Below are 19,121 nucleotides of genomic sequence, written 5' to 3' on the forward strand. Positions count from 1 at the left end.
CCTTCACAAAATGTGAGGTAAGGATGGTGCATCATCGCCCACTCTCATACACTCAGGGCATGAATCACCATGGACAAGAACACAAGCTCCAGCTGTGCGAAAGACTACGAAGCAAAATTCAGAACATCACTACAAATGCAACTATTAAACCAGAAACCAGTCAGATGGTGTAGTACTGTATTGTATACAGAGAACATGTCACAGTTTTTACTAATGCAGCAAAACAAAATTATGCTACAAAATATTTACTTGAAAATAAATGATGCAAAGAACAGCAAGAGGAAATCAAAATGTGAAAATTAATGGTCAGAGACTAGTTAGGCAGAGAGACAAATGATTATGAGTATTATGCAACAGAGATAAGTGGAACTCAGTGTCAATTTTGGAGAGTATAACGATTGGACTAATAATACATTTGATCACATCACTCACGTGGACAACAATTTATTTTAAGGAATATTCTAATTTTTATCTTTTGTTTCTGTGCCATTAAGTTGTTCTCTGTTACATTTCCAACTGATCTCTCTTTTACCCTTTTTCTTGCTTTGTTACAATTTTGCTTACCTTGAAAGGCAAATTCCGAACAATAATTCTTCCTTTCTTCTTAGGAGTTTTCACGTGTGGTTTGTGTGGAGAGGCATTATTAGGCTTACTATCTGCTTCATTAATATCATCACCAGATAAAGATTCCTCTTTAATATCTGGGTCATTATCTTCTTCAGTTTTTACCTTGGATTTTCTTTCGAGCACCTTCGTTGCTATGAATTCAGACTTAGGAACAGCCCAAGCTACTTTAATTTTTCTTCCTAAGACAGAGAGAGAAAAAGAATTTGTTGGTTACAAACACAGAACTAAAAAGTAACAAAATCAGTGTTTTTCATAATAGAGATGAAACAATAAAAAGAGTTTATATAGCTGAAGATTGTAAATAGACTGTAAACTCTAAAACTCTTAAATTCAACTTATCACAGTTAATCTGGCTGTCTGACCGGTTACCTTGCTACGGTAATGAGTAGGCCATACAGCCAGCCTCAATGCTGAATATCGGTAAATAAACTGATCCCCTAAGGTTACCAACAGCTTCGGGCATATGAGTTTCCTTAGGTGGGGTGATCTCTCAGTGTAGGAAATGACATTGAAACCCATCGAGTAGCATCTGACACCAGGTTAGGGGCAGCTGCATGTTAGGAGCAGCCTGATCACTTGCTGGCAGTAGTTCTAAAATGCCTTTAGGAGTGGCGATCCTATTGTAATAAAAGCCCAAAACGAAAATGGCACTTTTAAGTCAGCCTTGAAAAAGGCTAGGGCATTCCCTGGAAAGATGCCCATTTCTTATGCTGAGGGAACTGTGAGAAGTGGTGACCAGTAGAGAACATTATGAAAGTGGCAAAAATCAACTTCGTGTCACTGACTGAAAGGTCAAAAAAAGTTATGGATTTTATGGACAAGGAGAACATAGCTACTGTGCAACTGAGTGACCTTAAGTGGAGAGGAAACGGAGAGAAGATGAGGAAGAGGTACACTCTCTACTGGAGTGGAGGACATAAAGCAAAGAATGGAGTGGGGATAATAACCAATAAGATCTTACATGAGTATGTAGATAAAGTGGACCATTATAAGTGGTGAATAATCAAGATGCATGTAAGGACAGAGAATGAAGTAAAGGATTTCATCTAAGTGTAGGCAGCCCATATTGGATGCAAAGAAGATTATATGGACAAATTCTTGGAAATGTGGAGAGAGAGATAAAGGATCTGTAAGTGACTATTGTGGAGAATTTAATGCAATAGTGGGATGTGACCGGAAAGTAAAGGGAGAAGTAACTGGACCTTTTGGATATGGGAAGAGGAAAGAAGAGGGGAAAGAAGTCAGTGGATTTTTGTGTGAGAAATGGGTGAAGTGTGGGCAATACGTGGTTCACAAAGAAGAATAGTAGAAAGATTACAAGATATGGATGGGAAAACAGAAAGACAGAGACAATAACTGATTACTTCTAGGTGGAAAGAGCATACTGCAGACAGCTGTTAAATGTAACAGCCTTGCCAAAATTACCATTTGATGGAGAGTAGTGGTAGCAAAAATGAAAGTGCAAAAAATTGTGAAAATGAAACAAATAATAGAGAAGAAAATACAAGTATGGAAATCAAAAAAAGAGTGCTTGCAGCAGAATAGCTGAAAGAGTGAAAGATAAAGATCCCGTAGTGGAGTGAGGGTAAAAGAAGCAGTGAAAAAAAAAGAAGAAAGCATGGAAATTATGGAACAGGGATAAAATGGAAGAAATTATGAGGAAATTAAAAGAAGGTGCAAGAAAGTAATAACTGAAGAAAAGAAGAATAGGTGGGAAGGATTTACATGATTTAGAAGAGGATATGTACAGGGGCAAAAGGACGCTACATGGACTTGTAAGAAGAAAGAGTTTACAAATTGCAGGGGAAAGAGAAAGGAGTAGAGACAACATGACAACCAGAGGAGATAAGGAAAAGATGGAAGGAGTACTTCAATAAACTCCTGAAGATGAGATGATAAGAGGTAGATTGATAGGAAAGACAGCAAAGGACAGAGTAAGAAATGAGACTGTCAGGAAGAAAAACGGAGTAGAAACATTTTTAGACAGAATGGAGAGATATGAACTCAGATGGTTTGGATATAAGAGGATGCCGAAGCAGATGATGGAAACCCAGATAGGAGGAGGGCGAGAGGGTGACACAGAATCAAGAACAGTATACACTAGTGTCCAAAAGTTAAGCATAATCACTAAACAAGGCCATACCGCCTGATAGGAATGTCAGACGGATTTCTGAACAAACGGAAGCTGAATCACACACCATATGTCACACAACTTGTCCAAAAAAACTGTGTCAGAAAGGTTCTGATAGCTAAACTACACCTGTGACAACAACTAACAAAACTTGGCAATGCCTTCCACAACAAAATATGCTGTTAATACGGTGTACGGTTACCCCTAACGGCCATACATGCTTCGCAGCAACGTGGCATGCTCTCTATCGGATGGTCCAAGAGCTCTTGTGGCAGTCGATCCCATTCCTCCGAAAGGGCAATGCAAAGGTCTTGGAGGGTCCTTGGTGGAGGCTGACGGGATGCAATTCGCCTCCCTAATGCATCCCAGGCATGCTCTATAGGATTCAGATCCGCAGACCTCGCTGGCCAGTCCATATGATGAATGTCTTCCCCAGCCAGAAATTCATCCACCAGAGCAGCGCGGTGTGGTCAGGCATTATCGTCCCTTAAGAGGAAGTCTGGACCAACCGCACCTCTGAAGAGTCGAACCTGTGGTCTCAGTACCTCATCCCTTTATCTCCGAGCGTTAACAGTGTTCCTCGGACCACCCATAAAGATGTGCAGGTCCGTGCGGCCATTCAACATGATGCCGCTCCACACCATGACACCACCACCACCATACTGGTCCCATTCCACGATGATCCTGTGGTTGTATCGGCTACCCTGTTTTCTCCAGATTAATGTGCGGTGGGAATTGTTCTGCAAACTGAAGCGGGATTAATCTGTGAAGAGCACATGCCTCCATTCATTAAAGGTCCAGTTTCGATGTTGACAGCCCCACAGTAAACAGGCCCATCTCTGTACTGGAGTGAGCGGGAGGCACACCGCTGGACGTCGGGCAAACAGCTCTCTGCTGTTCTGAGACTCTGGTACACAGTTTGCCAGGAAACGGCAAACCCTGAGACAGCTGCAAGCTCCGCCGACAATTGTCTTGCAGGTGCACTCTGATTTCATCGGGTAGTTAGGGCCAGATATCGGTCCTGCTGTGGGGTGGTTACCCTTGGTCGACCTGGTACTGGCCTACGACTAACAAAGCCTGGAAATGACACTTAGTGGCACATTCATGGATACGGCGACTTCAGTCTGTGTCTGGCCTGCTTCCAGGTGACCAAGTATTCAAGTAGTCCAAATGGCGTCGTTGTGCCATTATGTTATCACATTCACCACGAGGCTATACTCCCACACGATAACAGGACAAACACGACTGAGGGAATATGGGGCGCAGGCACTGGCTGTGTTTACCTTGCAGTTACGCCGCTAGTCAAACCAGTGAACACTCCTTTCCTATACAGAGCGAACACGTAAGGTTGATAGGTGCATACTTTGTGCGATTAAAACCAGGGAACACTCCTTTCCTATACAGAGGGAACATGTAAGGTTGATAGGTGTATACTTCATGCGATTTGCAGTCTATTTCCTGTTGCCCTGCTTACTCTTAACTTATGCTTAACTTTTGAACACTAGTGTAATTAGAAGAAACCTAGTTTGGAACACAGTAAAGGCTTTATCTAAAAGGAAGCGGACTGTCCGCGCAGATGAAATAACTGCAGGCCATCGCGGACTGGGGTAGTCAAACAGAACGAGGACAAGTTAGGGCGAACCAATGTGAAAGCAGTCACGATCGAGTGCGTATCGACTCAATTTTTTTCTTTCTTGAACTGGTGTTATCATTTTGTTGTTTTAATCGAATACCCAGCAACCCCTGTGGGTGGGGGACGCAGACGAAGAATACACCCACGGTATCCTCTGCCTGTCGTAAGTGGTGACTAAAAAGGGCGTCCCAGGGATGATGACATTAGAATCATGAGACTACTTGTGATCTTTGTAATCGACGTGCCGTGTTACACGTGTTCATGATCACGCACTAGATCAATTAATTTCTCCGTATCTTCTGAAGACATTGTTCAGTGTTGGCCAAGCAAACTGTGAAAATTTAACTCTCCGCCAGTCCACTGTGAACTAGTCTGGTCCGCTGTGGTAGGCCGCCTTCTGTTTGACCAAGATGATGTAATATCACAGTGTACAGAGTCCACACAGACGAAAGCGGCCAGTCTGCGCGCACAGTCCGCTTCCTGTTTGTCAGAGCCTTTAAGAGGGACCAATGGTGGTTGAATAGGGAAAGATGTAAAGGATGGATGATGATGCTGATGATAAATCCAGAAAACAATTCTGTTTTTTTTTTTTTTTTCAAACTATACATACTTCTACCCTGTTTTACAAATGAGTTATTAAAAAGTTATAAATAATTTACACACAATAGAACTTTAGTTTGGAATGCACTAGGAATTTTTTAAAAAATTATTTTACACCCACTTTAATCATACCATATACATTTAAGTCTTAAGAGCATTAGCTACAAATTTGGCTTATGTTTCTTCTTCTGCTCCCAGAACTTCTTCATTCTTTCCAACCTGGCTGCCCTTTCTTCGTCATTTATGGTGTACTGTTTGCGTGTAAAAGTTGTTAGATTAAGTCTCATGGCTTTGTTTCTAAGGATCCTCTTCTTGGTCTTCAATTTGCTGCATTGTCAAGCCTAACTCATCTAAATCATCTTGGACTTCTTGGAACCAATTATTCTTGGTTTTACTTTTCCAAAAGTAGTTGAAAAGATGTTTCAGTACCCTGGTTTCTGGTAGTCTTGATATGTGGCAGAAAAATGCAACCCTCCTTTTCCGCATTGTGTCTATTATTCACTCAGTTTCCTGGTATATAACGTCATTAGGTAATAATCGCCATTGTCCATCTACTTGGTGTTTTTTGTTTATGATTGTTCTAAGGATTCTTCTTTCTGCCTTCTGTAATTTATCTGTTGTTGATTTGGTGTTCAAATTGAATAGTGTTTCAATGGCATAGGTTGCTTCAGGTTTAATAACGGAGTAGTAATGTTTGAATTTTGCATTTATCGAGGGAGATTTCTTCTTGTAGGTTGGCCAAGAGATACGTTGTGCTTGTTTCAATTTAGTTCTATTTTCTACTGATACTTTCTCGTTTAAGTTCCAAGTAATAATCTCCCCAAGATACTTGAATTTATTTACAATCTTAATCTGTTTGTTATTATTCAGTGTGATAGTTGGTGTTTCCATAGAGTTAGTAAATTATACACCAGAGGTAGCATTGGCGCCACCGTCTACGAGAGAATCACTGTAGCGAGCGGAGCATGTTGAAATCGCAGCTGTTTGGCAAAAAGCTCACTCCGATATACTCATCAATGTAAATAAAGGACATTTAAACCTGTGTGGATACAGATATGGTTTAAAATTCTTACATGTAAACATTCTCAGATATTACAGTATACTTGCGATGCTTCTCTCCAGTAAAAAAGAAAGCCCTAAAAGCATAAATACAGGAGAAATGCGTGATAAAAGAGCACGGTGTTCAGGTGCAGTTAAGAAAAACAAAATCAATATACTGTTCATATTAAGTCTTCTAACAACATAGGTTCAGAAGGAGGGCACGTATATTTCGCTATCTTTTGTGTAAATGACCAGGACTTTGGTATAGTTCTGCCCAACGACCGAAAAAATCCTCTCTTGAACGAAGCGGATGAGCGAGTTTTTAGGCCTAAAAGCGTTGTTGAGATTTTGGGGTAAAGTAGACAAAATATTGTTATCGCTGGTTTAGACGCTGGCTTTCTAAACCCAAGTTGGCAGGTTCGAGCCTGGCTCATCCCGATGATACTTGAAGATGCTCAAATATGTCAGCCTCTTGTAGACAAATTTACTGGCACATGAAAGAACTCCCGTGGGAAAAAATCTGACATCTCAGCGTCTCCGAAAACCGTGTAAGTAGGTAGTGGAACGTAAAGCCATTATTATTATTATTATTATTATTATTATTATTATTATTATTATTCTTATTCGTTTTGGCCTACTAGGGACCATGGGGCTCGTCTTAACTCTTAGTTAAGGTCTTCTGCTTTTTCTCGGCCCAGTATGATTTCATTTTCTGATTATTATTATTATTATTATTATTATTATTATTATCGATGTTTTCTAAACGCGATTACAAGTGGAAATACGACACTCGGTTGTGGTTTCAGACTATTATGGAGTTTTTATTTAGTTTTTCCTGAAATGCATGATTGCTTTAAGATTTTAACTTATAAAATGATTTCCGTTAATGGAAAGGGAGAGTGGTAAATTATATGATTGAAGACAACTGAAAAAATACTTATAATAATTTTTACAATTTGTTAACATCGCACCGACACAGATAGGCCTTATAGCGACGATGGGATAGGAAAAGACTAGGAGTGGGAAGGAAGCGCCCGTGTGCTTAAGGTACATCCCCGGCATTTACCTGGTGTGAAAATGGGAAACCACGGAAAACCATCTTCGGGGCTGCCGACAGTGGGGTTTGAACCCACTATTTCCCGAAAGCAAGCTTACAGCTGCGTAGCCCTAACCACGCGGTAAACTCGCTTTGTCAATAATTTATTATGCTTATATCTCCATATGACATTTCAGGGAATAATATTGACGAAAGTAAAGGACTCAGAAGTTCACACGGTGCAGGACATCTATAATAGTCTCTATATTTTAAAATCTGGTAAGGTATGAATGGGGACTGCTACACGCATTGTACAAAGGGAAAGCAACAAACTGTATATACAGAAAATATATTCAATAGATTTAATGCTATAAATACACACAGAAAGTGAAAAACGAGGCACAATTCCAATGCTATAAATACACACAGAAAGTGAAAAACGAGGCACAATTCCAGGCTATCATGTACATCTTTTCTTATTTTCTTTTTTGTACCAATTTGCTTTATGTCGCACCGACACACATAGGTCTTACGGCGACTATGGGACAGGAAAGGGCTGGGAGTGGGAAGGAAACGACTAATAATAATGTTATTTGCTTTACGTCCCACTAACTACTCTTTTATGGTTTTCGGAGACGCCGAGGTGCGGGAATTTAGTCCAGCAGGAGTTCTTTTACGTGCCAGTAAATCTACCGACACGAGGCTGACGTATTTGAGCACCTTCAAATACCACCGGACTGAGCCAGGATCGAACCTGCCAAGTTGGGGTCAGAAGGCCAGCGCCTTAACCGTCTGAGCCACTCAGCCCGGCAGGAAACAACTGTGGCCTTAATTAGAGTACAGCCCCAGCATTTGCCTCGTGTAAAAATTGGAAACCATCTTCAGGGCTCCCGACAGTGGGGTTCAAACCCACTATCTCCTGAATGCAAGCTGACAGCTGTGTGACCTAGAGCCTACAGCCAGTCGCTCGGTATCATGCACATGATTTTTCTGGATATTCGCTTTCAGTGAAAGGAAAATGTCATCCCTTATATTTCCTAAAACATTCATTTCAGTCTTCAAGGAAAGATCCAAAGAATCTCATTCACGCCGACAGGGGAATCAGTCATTAAGTCAGCCCACGTAGGCCAATTCATATGACAATAAGTGTCACGCAAAGTATTATTTTATACGCACGGAAATGAATTTCAAGGAAACGTACCTGTGAAATGATACGCCACTACCCTTTATGAACCTCTCTATGTAGCCATTAGCTGCACAGAAGACTGGCATTTTCCTTCAGAGAAGTATATACTTAAATTTAGCGGGAAGCTCCAGTACTGACAGTACCAAACAATCCAGCTTTTGCCAAACAGCGCGCTCGTTCAACTTCGCACGCGACTGCAGCGCCAATGCTACCTCTAGTGTATTATTTACTAACTCTAAGGGTGTTTCAACCTTGAAGGATGGCACCATTTCTGTCTTTTCAACTAAGATTTGTAGTCCGACTTTTGCTGCTATTTTTTCAAGTTCTTCAATTTGGTGTTTAACCTCTTCCACACTATTTGTGAGCAGCGCAAGGTCATCTGCAAATGCCAGGCAATTGAGTTTGATATTTCTGCCAATCTTGATGTTTGGTTGGCATTTCTTAGTCCACTCCCGCATGATTTTCTCCAGTGTGCCATTAAACAGTAATGGTGAGAGACCGTCACCCTGTCGAAGTCCAGTCAAGATTTCAAATGATTCACACAACTCCCCTCTGAATTTAACTTTTAATTTAGTGTTCTTAATGGTAATTCCCACAAGGTTGATAAGTTTCTGGTGTAATTCAAATACCTTGATGATTTTAAGTAATGACTCACGATGCATACTGCCATACGCTTTCTTGAAGTCATACCAATATAAACGGTCTGTTATTGGACATTATGAATTTTCCAGCTAACTCATTCCTGGTTGCCAGTATTTCGCCCCAGTGTGCTAAGTTGGGCTCTTCAGTTGGTAAATAGCAAGACGCATGGCTAGTGCATACCGTGCAGGCCACTGCGTAGGCTATTTGAAGCCACCGGCAGTGCCAATGAACTTTGAGAGACTATGTCTCATTACCAAAAATTAATGCCTGCCTGGCCATCAGGTTCCCTATGGGAATCAGCATCTATATCATTCTTGAAGTCAACAAAAGTGATAACTAACTTTTTGTTTCTCACACTTTGATGTTTCATGATCCACTTAAAACTGATGATTTGATCTGGACAACTTCTTCCAGGTCGAAATCCTCCCTTTTATTTTCCAAGTTTCTTGGTCGAGTTGTTCCTGAATTCTTATATGTGGATCTTATATGTGATATCAAGTAAAGAAATACCCCGGTATTTATTTGGAACCAATCTATCACCCTTTTTGTGTATTGGATGAATTGTAGCTGTGTTCCATTCTTCGGGCATTTTTTCAGAATTCCAGATGTCTGCGAAGTATTTGTGGAGGTTCTGAAGTGTTTGTTTATTTTCATTCTTCCACAGCTCTGCAACCTCTTAATTCTCTCCTGCTGCCTTGTAGTTTTTGAGCCAACCAATCGCTTTAATTACTTCAATGAAATCTGGTGGTATAACCTTTTCTAGACGTGTTATATTTTTTGGATAAGGCTCAAATTCTAAGTATTCTTTTGGTTCCTCAGCATTTAGTAATTCTTTGAAGTGATCAGCTAGAAGTTTGGCATTCTCTTCATTACTGTGTGCTAGTTTCCCTTGTTTATTTTTTATCATGAGTGTGGGTGGAGTATACTTAGATTGATATTGCCTAAATGTCTTGTAATAGTCCCTTGTCTCATGTTGTTTGAATGACTCATCTATGACGTTTAGGTTTTCTTTCTGATGGTCTCTTTTGCTTCTTCTAATTTATCTGGCCGCTTGTCTTCTAGCAATGGTTAGTTGTTTTCGAGATTTTTCAGTTTTCTTTTGTTGGTCATTTAGCCATGCTTTGTGCCTTTTCTGTACTGCCATATCAAATTCCTCATTCCACCAGGCGTGTTTCTTTCTCCTTCTAATAGGAGCAATTTCTTCGGCAATGTTTTTCAGTTTATCAATAATCGATTCCAGTTTGTCGCTTAGATTTGTTTCGGATCTCTCTGGATACAAGGCATTATTTATTAAGTAGCTGGGGTCATATTTCCTCCTCCTAGTGGATTTTGGTGGTTTGTATTTCTTTCTTGGAGTTATCTTGTTTTTTATCTTTGAAATATAGTGGTCTGATTCGATGTCCACCCCATGAAGGACTTTGACATTATAGATTTCTCTGTGGTACTTTTTATCCATTGCTAGATGGTCTATCTGAAACTCACCCATTTTACCATTAGGGCATTTCCAGGTCATTAACTTGTGCAGTTTCCTCTTAAATCTTGTGGTTTCAAGAATAAGCCCACGGTCTATGCAAAGTTTAATATTAGTCTTTGACCATCCTTGTTCGTCAATTTATGAGCTGGCCATTTACCTACCACTGTGCGATACTTTCTTTCTTGTCCAATTTTCAGGCTAAAATCTCAAAGCATTATTTTAACAGGGTTATCAGGGATATTTGGTATCAGTTGGTCAAGCTCTTCCCAAAATATTTCAGTTACTTCTTTATTTTTTCATGTTTTTGTCATTTATTGGGGCAATGTATATATTTTGTTCTCTACTTTAATCGTTAAGGTTGCCGTTGTTGGGGAATTTGATGAGAAGTCCTGCACTGAATCTAATATGCTGGTATGGACCAGAAATTCCATTCCGAATTGGAGGACATACTTCATTACTTTTTTCCCTGGAGGTCCTTTGTAAAGACGATATCCTCCAGATTCAGGTGGGTCTTGATCTGTATTCTGAAGTTCCTGAAGGGCTGTTATTAGAATCCTGTATTGATCCATTACATCTGTTAAGTGTTTCAACTTTCCAATTTTCATCATCGAGTTTATGTTTAATGTTGCAAAGAAAGAGAATTTCCCTGGTTTACTGAATTTAAGCCTGTGTCTGCAGTTTGTCTGTTGGGCTTCCAGGCGCTCCGACTCGCTATGATCTTCGAAGTGACACCCCACCGTATCCGAGTGGTGTCTTTTCTTAGGCCTATGATGTTTTATGTCCAAGCTGGTGGATTCTTTCATTAGAAGCCACTACATGTTTGGTTGATTGTCTGATCATTGATCAATGCTCTGACAGTGGTCAGGATTTACAATTCCAGATGAGATCTTGAAAGGTGATTAATGAAATATGGTATGATGATGAATGAAATTGTGGAGTGTGTTTGGTTCGCGAGAGCTATTTATTTCGCTCAAGTCCGCCGGTAATCCAGTGAAGACGCCCCTATCTGCCACCTGGAATGCGCCATGTCGGAGTATCACCTCTCCGCCTGCTACGACAGCGTAGTAGATTCGTGGGAATAATATTTTATTGTAAGAACAGATATATCAATGAACAGATGGAAGGAATTTTCCAGAAATCTTCTTAACATAAATGGAAATCTTTCTGTTGAAATCACAAACAACACAGTTCATGGAAAGGAGAACAATGATGGTAGTGAAATTACACTTGAGGAAGTGGAAAGGATGGTACATGTATTCTACTGTCACAAAGAGCATGAATAGATTAAATTAGGCCTGAAATCTATATACCAGTATATAAAATAACATGTCCTGACTGAATGATTCATCATCGCCGAGCTAAAACTACTGGACATAAAAAAATGAAATTTTGAGGATACATTTATATTACAATGTAAGTGCTCAATAAGAGAGTATTTTTGGATATTCCGTCACTTAGGGGGTGTAAAGGGGGATGAATTTTTAAAATGAGTGTGTGTATATCGCAAAAACTTAACGGTTTAAAGATATAAAAATTGGTATTTGGAATCTCCTATAAAAATAAGGAAACATACATTTTTGTTTTCGGAAAATCCTCCTAAGAGGGGCAAGAAAAAAAGGGTTGAATACATTTTATCAGGATACTTTTGACTCAAAAACTATATATTTTACAGTCATAAAAATTGGTATTTGGAATCTCCTTTAAAAATAAAAAATTAAAAATAAACACATTTTTTTCCTTTTTGGGAAAAAAGGAGTGACTAAGGGGGCGAATTTTTAAAATAAGTACATCTACAATACATCTCAGAAACGTAACATGTTAAAGATGATAAAGTTGGTATTTGGAATCACCTGGAAAAGTAAAGGAAGACGCATAATTTGTTTTCTGAAAATCCACTTAAGAGGAAGTGTTAAAGGGGGTGAATTTTTAAAATGAGCATATTTACAGTATATTTCAAAAACGTAACATATTACAGACGTGAAAATTGGTATTTTAAATCTCTTTTAAAAATAAAGTAATATGTATTTTTGTTTCTGGAAAAACACTTAGGTGGGTAAAAATGAGTGAAAAAGGGGGTTCAATTATTTGTATTAGGATACTGGTATCTCCAAAACTAAAGATATTACAGACGCGAAAATTGATATTTGGAATCACCTTTAAAAATAAAGAAAATGTATACATATTTTTGGTTTAGGAAAATTCACTTAAGGTGGTTGTAACAAGGACTGAAAAAGGCACTGAATTATTTTTATGAGGATAATTCAAAAACTGAAGATGTTACAGATCTGAACATTTGTATTTGAAATCTTCTTTAAAAATAAACACGTATTTTTTTGTTTTAGAAAAATACACTTAAGGGGGTGGAGTGGGTTAAAAGAAGTGAAGAAAGTGTTTCAGATGTGAAAAATGGTATTTTTAATCTCTTTTAAAAAAAGTAACACGTACTTTTTGTTTTGGAAAACATTTAAGGGATGGGTGTTGTACTGAAAGATTGGCTAAATTCTTTTTATAAGGATACTTATATTCTCAAAAACTGAAGATGTTACATAAATGAAAATTTCTATTTGGAACCTCATTTAAAAATAAAGACCATGTATTCTTTTGTTTTCAGAAATTCCAATTACGGGGAGATAAATGAATTGAAAAATTAGTTGAATTATTTGTTTGAAGACACTTATATCTCGAAAATGAAGGATGTTACGGAGAGAAAATTGGTATTTGGAATCTCTTTTATTGAAAATAAAGAGAGACAAATTTTGTGGCAGGAGAGGGGGGTGGAATCAACTTAAGGGGGGTGTAAAAAGAGTTGAATTATTTTTATGAATTCTTCCATGTGAGGTTCAAAAGTGTTACATCAGAAAAATAATCATTCCCCCAAAACTGTTTGACATATGAACTGAGGGCATATTTTACAGGCTCAACTGACAATGGACTCTCCAAGTTGTAAAACTTAAAATACGTAACAACTTTCAGTTTAATTACAAGTTTCAGTCTAAAACTATAACGAAGCATGGGTATCTTGCTAGTAGTAAGTGCAAAGGCAGGGATGAAATGGCTTTATAGAGTTACACGATTAGCACAGAATTTGACGGATAAATGCAATAATTGCACCTATTTATAAGCAAGGGAACACAAAGGATTGCAACAACTATCAAGGTATTTCATTGATCAGTATACCCGACAAGGTGTTCACTAGCATTTGGATGGGAGGTTGCAATCAATGTTTGAGAATAAGTTGGACGTAAACCAATGTGGTTTCAGACCACAGAGGTGCTGTCAGGATCAGATTTTCTGTTGTGGCCAGGTATTGAAAAATGCTACAAGAGGAATAAACAATTATGCTTATGTTTCATGAATCTAGAAGGCACACGACAGAGTACCGAGAGAAAAGACGTTCACCACATTGGAGGACTATGGGATTAAGGATAGATTCTTAAAAGCAATGGAAAACATTCATGTTGACAACTGGGCTGCGGTGAGAATTTATAGTAGAATGAGTTCTTGGTTCAAGGTAATTACAGGGGTTAGAAAAGGTTGTAATCTTTCACCTTTGTTGTTCATAGTTTACATGGTCAACTATTGAATGGTATCAAGTGACAAAGAGGGATTCAGTTAGGTGGTAATGTAGTACCGGGTAAGTAGTTTGGCCTATGCCGACGACTTGGTCTTAATGGCGGACTGTGCTGAAAACCAGCAATATATGATCTTGGACCTTGAAAATAGGTGCACTATGATATGAAAATTAGACTTTCTAAGACTAATGTGATGTCAGTAGGGTAAAAGCATACAAGAATTGAATGTCAGATCAGAATTACAAAACTGGAACAGGTAGATCATTTAAAGTATTTAGGATGTGTATTCTCCTAAGATGTTAGTATAGTAGGTGAGAATGAATCAAGGTGCAGCAAAGGTAAATGAAGTGAGCTTGCAGTTGCAAACAACAGTATTCTGCAAGAAAGAAGTCAGCTCCTGGATAAAACTATATCTACACCAGTCTAGTTTCAGGCCAACTTTGCTTTACAGGAGTGAAAGGTGGGTGGACTTGGGATACCTACTTCAGAAGCTGGAAGTAACAAATGTGAAGTAGTAAGAATGACTGATGGTACAAAAAGGTGGGATACAAGGCAAGAGGGTACTCAGAATGAGGATTTGAAGGCTAAGTTAAGAATGAACTCAATGGATGAAGAGGTACACATAAACCAGCTTCGGATGTGGGGACATGTGAAGTAATGGAGGAGGACAAGCTACCTTGGAGAATAAAAGACTCACGAGGGAACTGTCCATACTGTCATATCGAAATCGACAATGAAATTTGGTAGAGAGGATGAAGGGTCTATAAGAAAGCAATGAACAAAACTTCAGCTGCCATTTCGATCTGCAAAGTCCTGAAATCGATACAGAAATGTCTAATACAACTGCACGCGTTAGCATATAGCTCGACGTGGACATCGCTGGTGACCATCTGAAGCGACCGAGTTACCTTGAACTTTCTGCGCTAGCCAGCTGACACATGTTCCCTTGAAAGACCAGTCATGAATCTGGCTAATGTTCTAGAGTATGATTTACATTATTTCCGTGAAAAAGGTTTCTCCTCTTCCCGAGAAATAACTTCAGAAGGAATGGAGATGGGTCGACATGTGATCGAACTAATTGAAAATCATCCCGTGGGTGCCAGCATTGTCTCGGAGTAGTGTCTGGAAAGAAATAGTGATAGTGAAAGTGATAGTGAAAGCAGTGACACCTCATTTGCATTATCTGAAGGAGAAGGCAGCACACCATTGCCAGGAACAAGATGTGTTGGATCCAATTTTGAGTCCCGAGTCTGATTCCCGTCAATCCAGTGAAGAGACACTGCAGTCACCTAGCAAATCTACTAGTTCAAGCTATGCTTCCAGTCCACAGAGGAAAGTGAAACAGACGGTAGATCCTGTGTACAAAAGAAAATCTGTAAATTTATGGTTAAATAAATAAGTGGCTTTCATTAACCACTGTTTGCAAAATCTGTCGTAAGGTGACGTCAGTACGACAACAGTACAGGTGGAAGAACTAATTAGAATCTACATCAGTACGCCCCACTGAACACAGGAAATTAATGCATACAAAATTATTTTCTCACTTTACAGAAGCAAGAAGACTGATGCAGAATGTATGCGTTGAAGACCTGCGACTTTGGCCTTGGAAATTTCAAGAGAGATTTCAATGGGGCAAACTAATTTCTATTTTTTCTTTGCTAGTTACTTTACGTCGCACCGACACAGATAGGTCTTATGGCGACGATGGGACAGGGAAGGGCTAGGAGTGGGAAGGAAGTGGCCGTGGCCTTAATTAAGGTACAGCCCCAGCATTTGCCTGGTGTGAAAATGGAAAACCACGGAAAACCATTTTCAGGGCTGCCAACAGTGGGGTTCGAACCTACTATCTCCCGAATACTGGATACTGGCTGCACTTAAGCGACTGCAGCTATCGAGCTTGGTAAAACTAATTTCAGTGCATGTGCTACTTGATTGAGCCGTTCTAAGAAAAAGTACAGAATAAAAAGGAGAAAAATTATGAAATTTGTATCCCATATGTATCTTCAAGAAGAATACGAAAAAGATAAAGTCGCTAAGAAATTTGCTGAAGCAGCTACAGAGCGATTTTTAGACTACATCCCTTCTTCAATATACAATACTGATCAGAGAGGTTTCGTGTGCGAAATGAAAGCAAAAAGGACTCTATCATTTGTTGGTGAGAAACATAGAGAAACAGTTGCTCAATCAGTTACTGCATTCACCCATCCATACACAATTATGCCTACAATTAGCATGGCCGCTACTCTTTTCCCTAAATTAGTCATTGTACTATAGGAGGCAACTGGAACTTTCAGTTCGAGTTTACAAAGAAATGTATCATGCCAAAAATATAAGTGTAACAGCCACAAAATCAGGGAAAATGGGGAAAAAGGAATTAAATTATTGGCTTAAAGAATCCTTCTTCCCATTTGCAGAAGAGAAGTGTTTGCTACTGCTAAATTCCTGAACTAATTATAGTGATAAGAGCTGTCTTGAAGACATTCCTCTAGGCAACAGTATAGAAATTAGCCAATGACAGCCCTTGGACAAGTTTTTCTTCCGGCAGTGTAAGGCTTTGTATTGCCACTTAACAGGCATTGTGCCGACTTGTGAAGACTTTCAGTTTGATGTTTATTAGAGAAACAGCGTACTGAAAATGCAGTCCTTCATTCATTTTCAATTTTCTTCCCCACGGTTCAAGGACATGATTAAATATTTGTGGCTCGCAACCAATTATACAACGGAGAGACCTCCCGAGTTCGAAGTGCCAGCGAAATATTGCCTTCAAAGAAATAAAAAAGAACAATATGGCCTCAAAGTGCATATTTGTTACGCATGGTGCTAAAAATATTTGTGTTTTTATCATGCGATTAACGCACCTCATATATGTTTTACATTTGTTCTGTAACCATAAAGTGAGCTTGGCATGTGGCAGCCTGCCAGTTCGTTCTCTCTATCTCTCTCTCTCTCCAGCACAACTGCAACTCCACTCCATGGTGGGCTGCGTGAGCCAGCAAGAAGCAAGGGTTGTCCAGTAAGCTGCATTGTCACATGGATTTTGTATAAAGATTTAACAACCTTCCAGTTCGAAATGGCAGCTAAATTTTTGTCCATCGCTATTTTATGGGTCTCCTCATGGTCTCTGCCAAATTTCATTGTCGATTTCAATATGACATTATGGACAGTTCCCTTGTCAGTTATGGAGGGTAAAGGAAGTAAAGGGAGACCAAGACGACAATGGTTAGACTCAGTTTTTAATGATGTAAAGATAAGAGGTATGAATCTAAACGTTGCCTCATAGCTAGTTACAAAGAGAGGGTTGTGGAGGCGTTCAATAAATTCACAAAGGCTTGCAGGCTAAATGCTGAGTCATAACAGTCTATAATAAAGACATATGTATGTTTATTATTCAAAACTGAGGGATCCTATAGTGTACTCTGGCACCCATTTACATGGTATTAGGAAATATTATTTCCATTAATGTGTGGTCAATTGGTAGGGTGATATTTTAGACTCTTGAGTATGGGCTCTTTGCAGGAGTGTGCTCTAAGCCCAACTAGTATAGACTCATTTCTGTAAGTGGGGCAGAAGAATATATCCACAGTATCCCCTGCCTGTCGTAAGCGGTGATGAAAGAAGATCCCAACTTCAAAGTGTGGGCTGGAGACCAATGATCCCCTAGTTGAGTCTGGCATTGCTTCCGCTTAGTTGTGCCAGACTCCGCACTTTCACCTTTCCTATCTGACCTCCTTTAGTCAGCTCTTGTTCCTTTCTGATACTAATGGTAATAGGCCTGCAATGCCTACGGAGTCGTTTGCTTACATGCCCTTCATGGCCCTGGCCTTTCTTTTGCCAATACCTTCATAATTCGAAAGATAGGACCTCTTCCTTTTTACCTTTCTGATTGGTATTATGCTCGGTGCAACGTTACTGGAATATGAGAGGTAGCTAATGCCAGTTTGTGTGTGGTGCACTGTAGGTAGGTAGGTAGGTAGGTAGGTAGATGTGTACAGCCATGAGTCCAGTCTGTAAGAACACCATTAAAAATAATGCAGGTAATAATCTTACGGTGTTGGTGTTTATTCTTGAATTGCTTACATTACCTTGATATGCTATTAATGCTTGCACATACTTTAAGAGAGGATGGTTGCCCAGTCTCTCTTCCTCTTAAAACAATAATCACCACCCCCCTAATTTCCAAAAGGGTTATCCTTTAACTTAGTAGATACTCAAATGCCCCACCACGTGGATCATCTGAAATTGAGTAGATGATCAGTTGTGTATGTTCATCAAATGTTCTAACTTTAACATAAAATGCAAGAGCTGAGTTCCATTTTCTAATCCATCTGCACACAGATTAAAGTGTATTTTGTTCACTGCAATGGAAAATATTCTATCAATAATATTCGCAAACAATTTACAGGAACAATCTTTGCTGTTAAAGGGTCTCAGAAAAAGTCAGATGCTTTAGAATAAATTTAAACTCACTCACAAGCCATGTGCAGGATAAAGGCAGAAATGTGTACCTATGGTACCAACAAAAAAGATAAATAATATGAAAATGAGAGTGAAATAAAAGGGTGATAATCAAACATGTACGTGAATACATTCATAGCCTCTCCTGCTTATATATACCCATCACCCTCCACGTCGTAAGATGTCAGCATTTAAAACATCTCTGGTGACATATTTGGAGTTTACCTCACAAAATTCATTAAAACTCAGCCATAAACACCCAACAGATTCAGTTTACTCTGTCATCTAGTTAGCCTAGAGTAACATGGACCGTCAAAATTGGTGAGCAGGCAGCCAGATGTCATCATATCAGAATGTTTGCACACAATAGCTGAGACCACACAATTATTATTACCATTATTATCATAATAAATATAAAAGCACCGGGCGAGTTGGCCGTGCGCGTAGAGGCGCGCGGCTGTGAGCTTGCATCCGGGAGATAGTAGGTTCGAATCCCACTATCGGCAACCCTGAAGATGTTTTTCCGTGGTTTCCCATTTTCACACCAGGCAAATGCTGGGGCTGTACCTTAATTAAGGCCACGGCCGCTTCCTTCCAACTCCTAGGCCTTTCCTATCCCATCATCGCCATAAGACCTATCTGTGTCGGTGCGACGTAAAGCCCCTAGCAAAACAAAAAAAAAAATATATATATAAAAGCATGTTTTGAATTCCAATGGAAACAA

General features: G+C 39.3%; 1 protein-coding gene across 1 annotated transcript in view; it reads right to left on the minus strand.

The window, feature by feature from the left end:
• The window catches only part of LOC136866306 (RNA-binding protein 28), a 188,006-nt gene that overhangs the window by 132,787 nt on the left and 36,098 nt on the right, over window positions 1-19,121 (minus strand). The window contains exon 4 of the mRNA XM_067143149.2: window positions 565-806. Within this exon, the coding sequence (XP_066999250.2) occupies window positions 565-806 (242 nt within the window). The remainder of the gene's footprint in view (window positions 1-564; window positions 807-19,121) is intronic.

The sequence above is a fragment of the Anabrus simplex genome, chromosome 3 (genome assembly GCF_040414725.1).
Source record: "Anabrus simplex isolate iqAnaSimp1 chromosome 3, ASM4041472v1, whole genome shotgun sequence".
NCBI classification, from domain to species: Eukaryota; Metazoa; Arthropoda; class Insecta; order Orthoptera; family Tettigoniidae; genus Anabrus; species Anabrus simplex.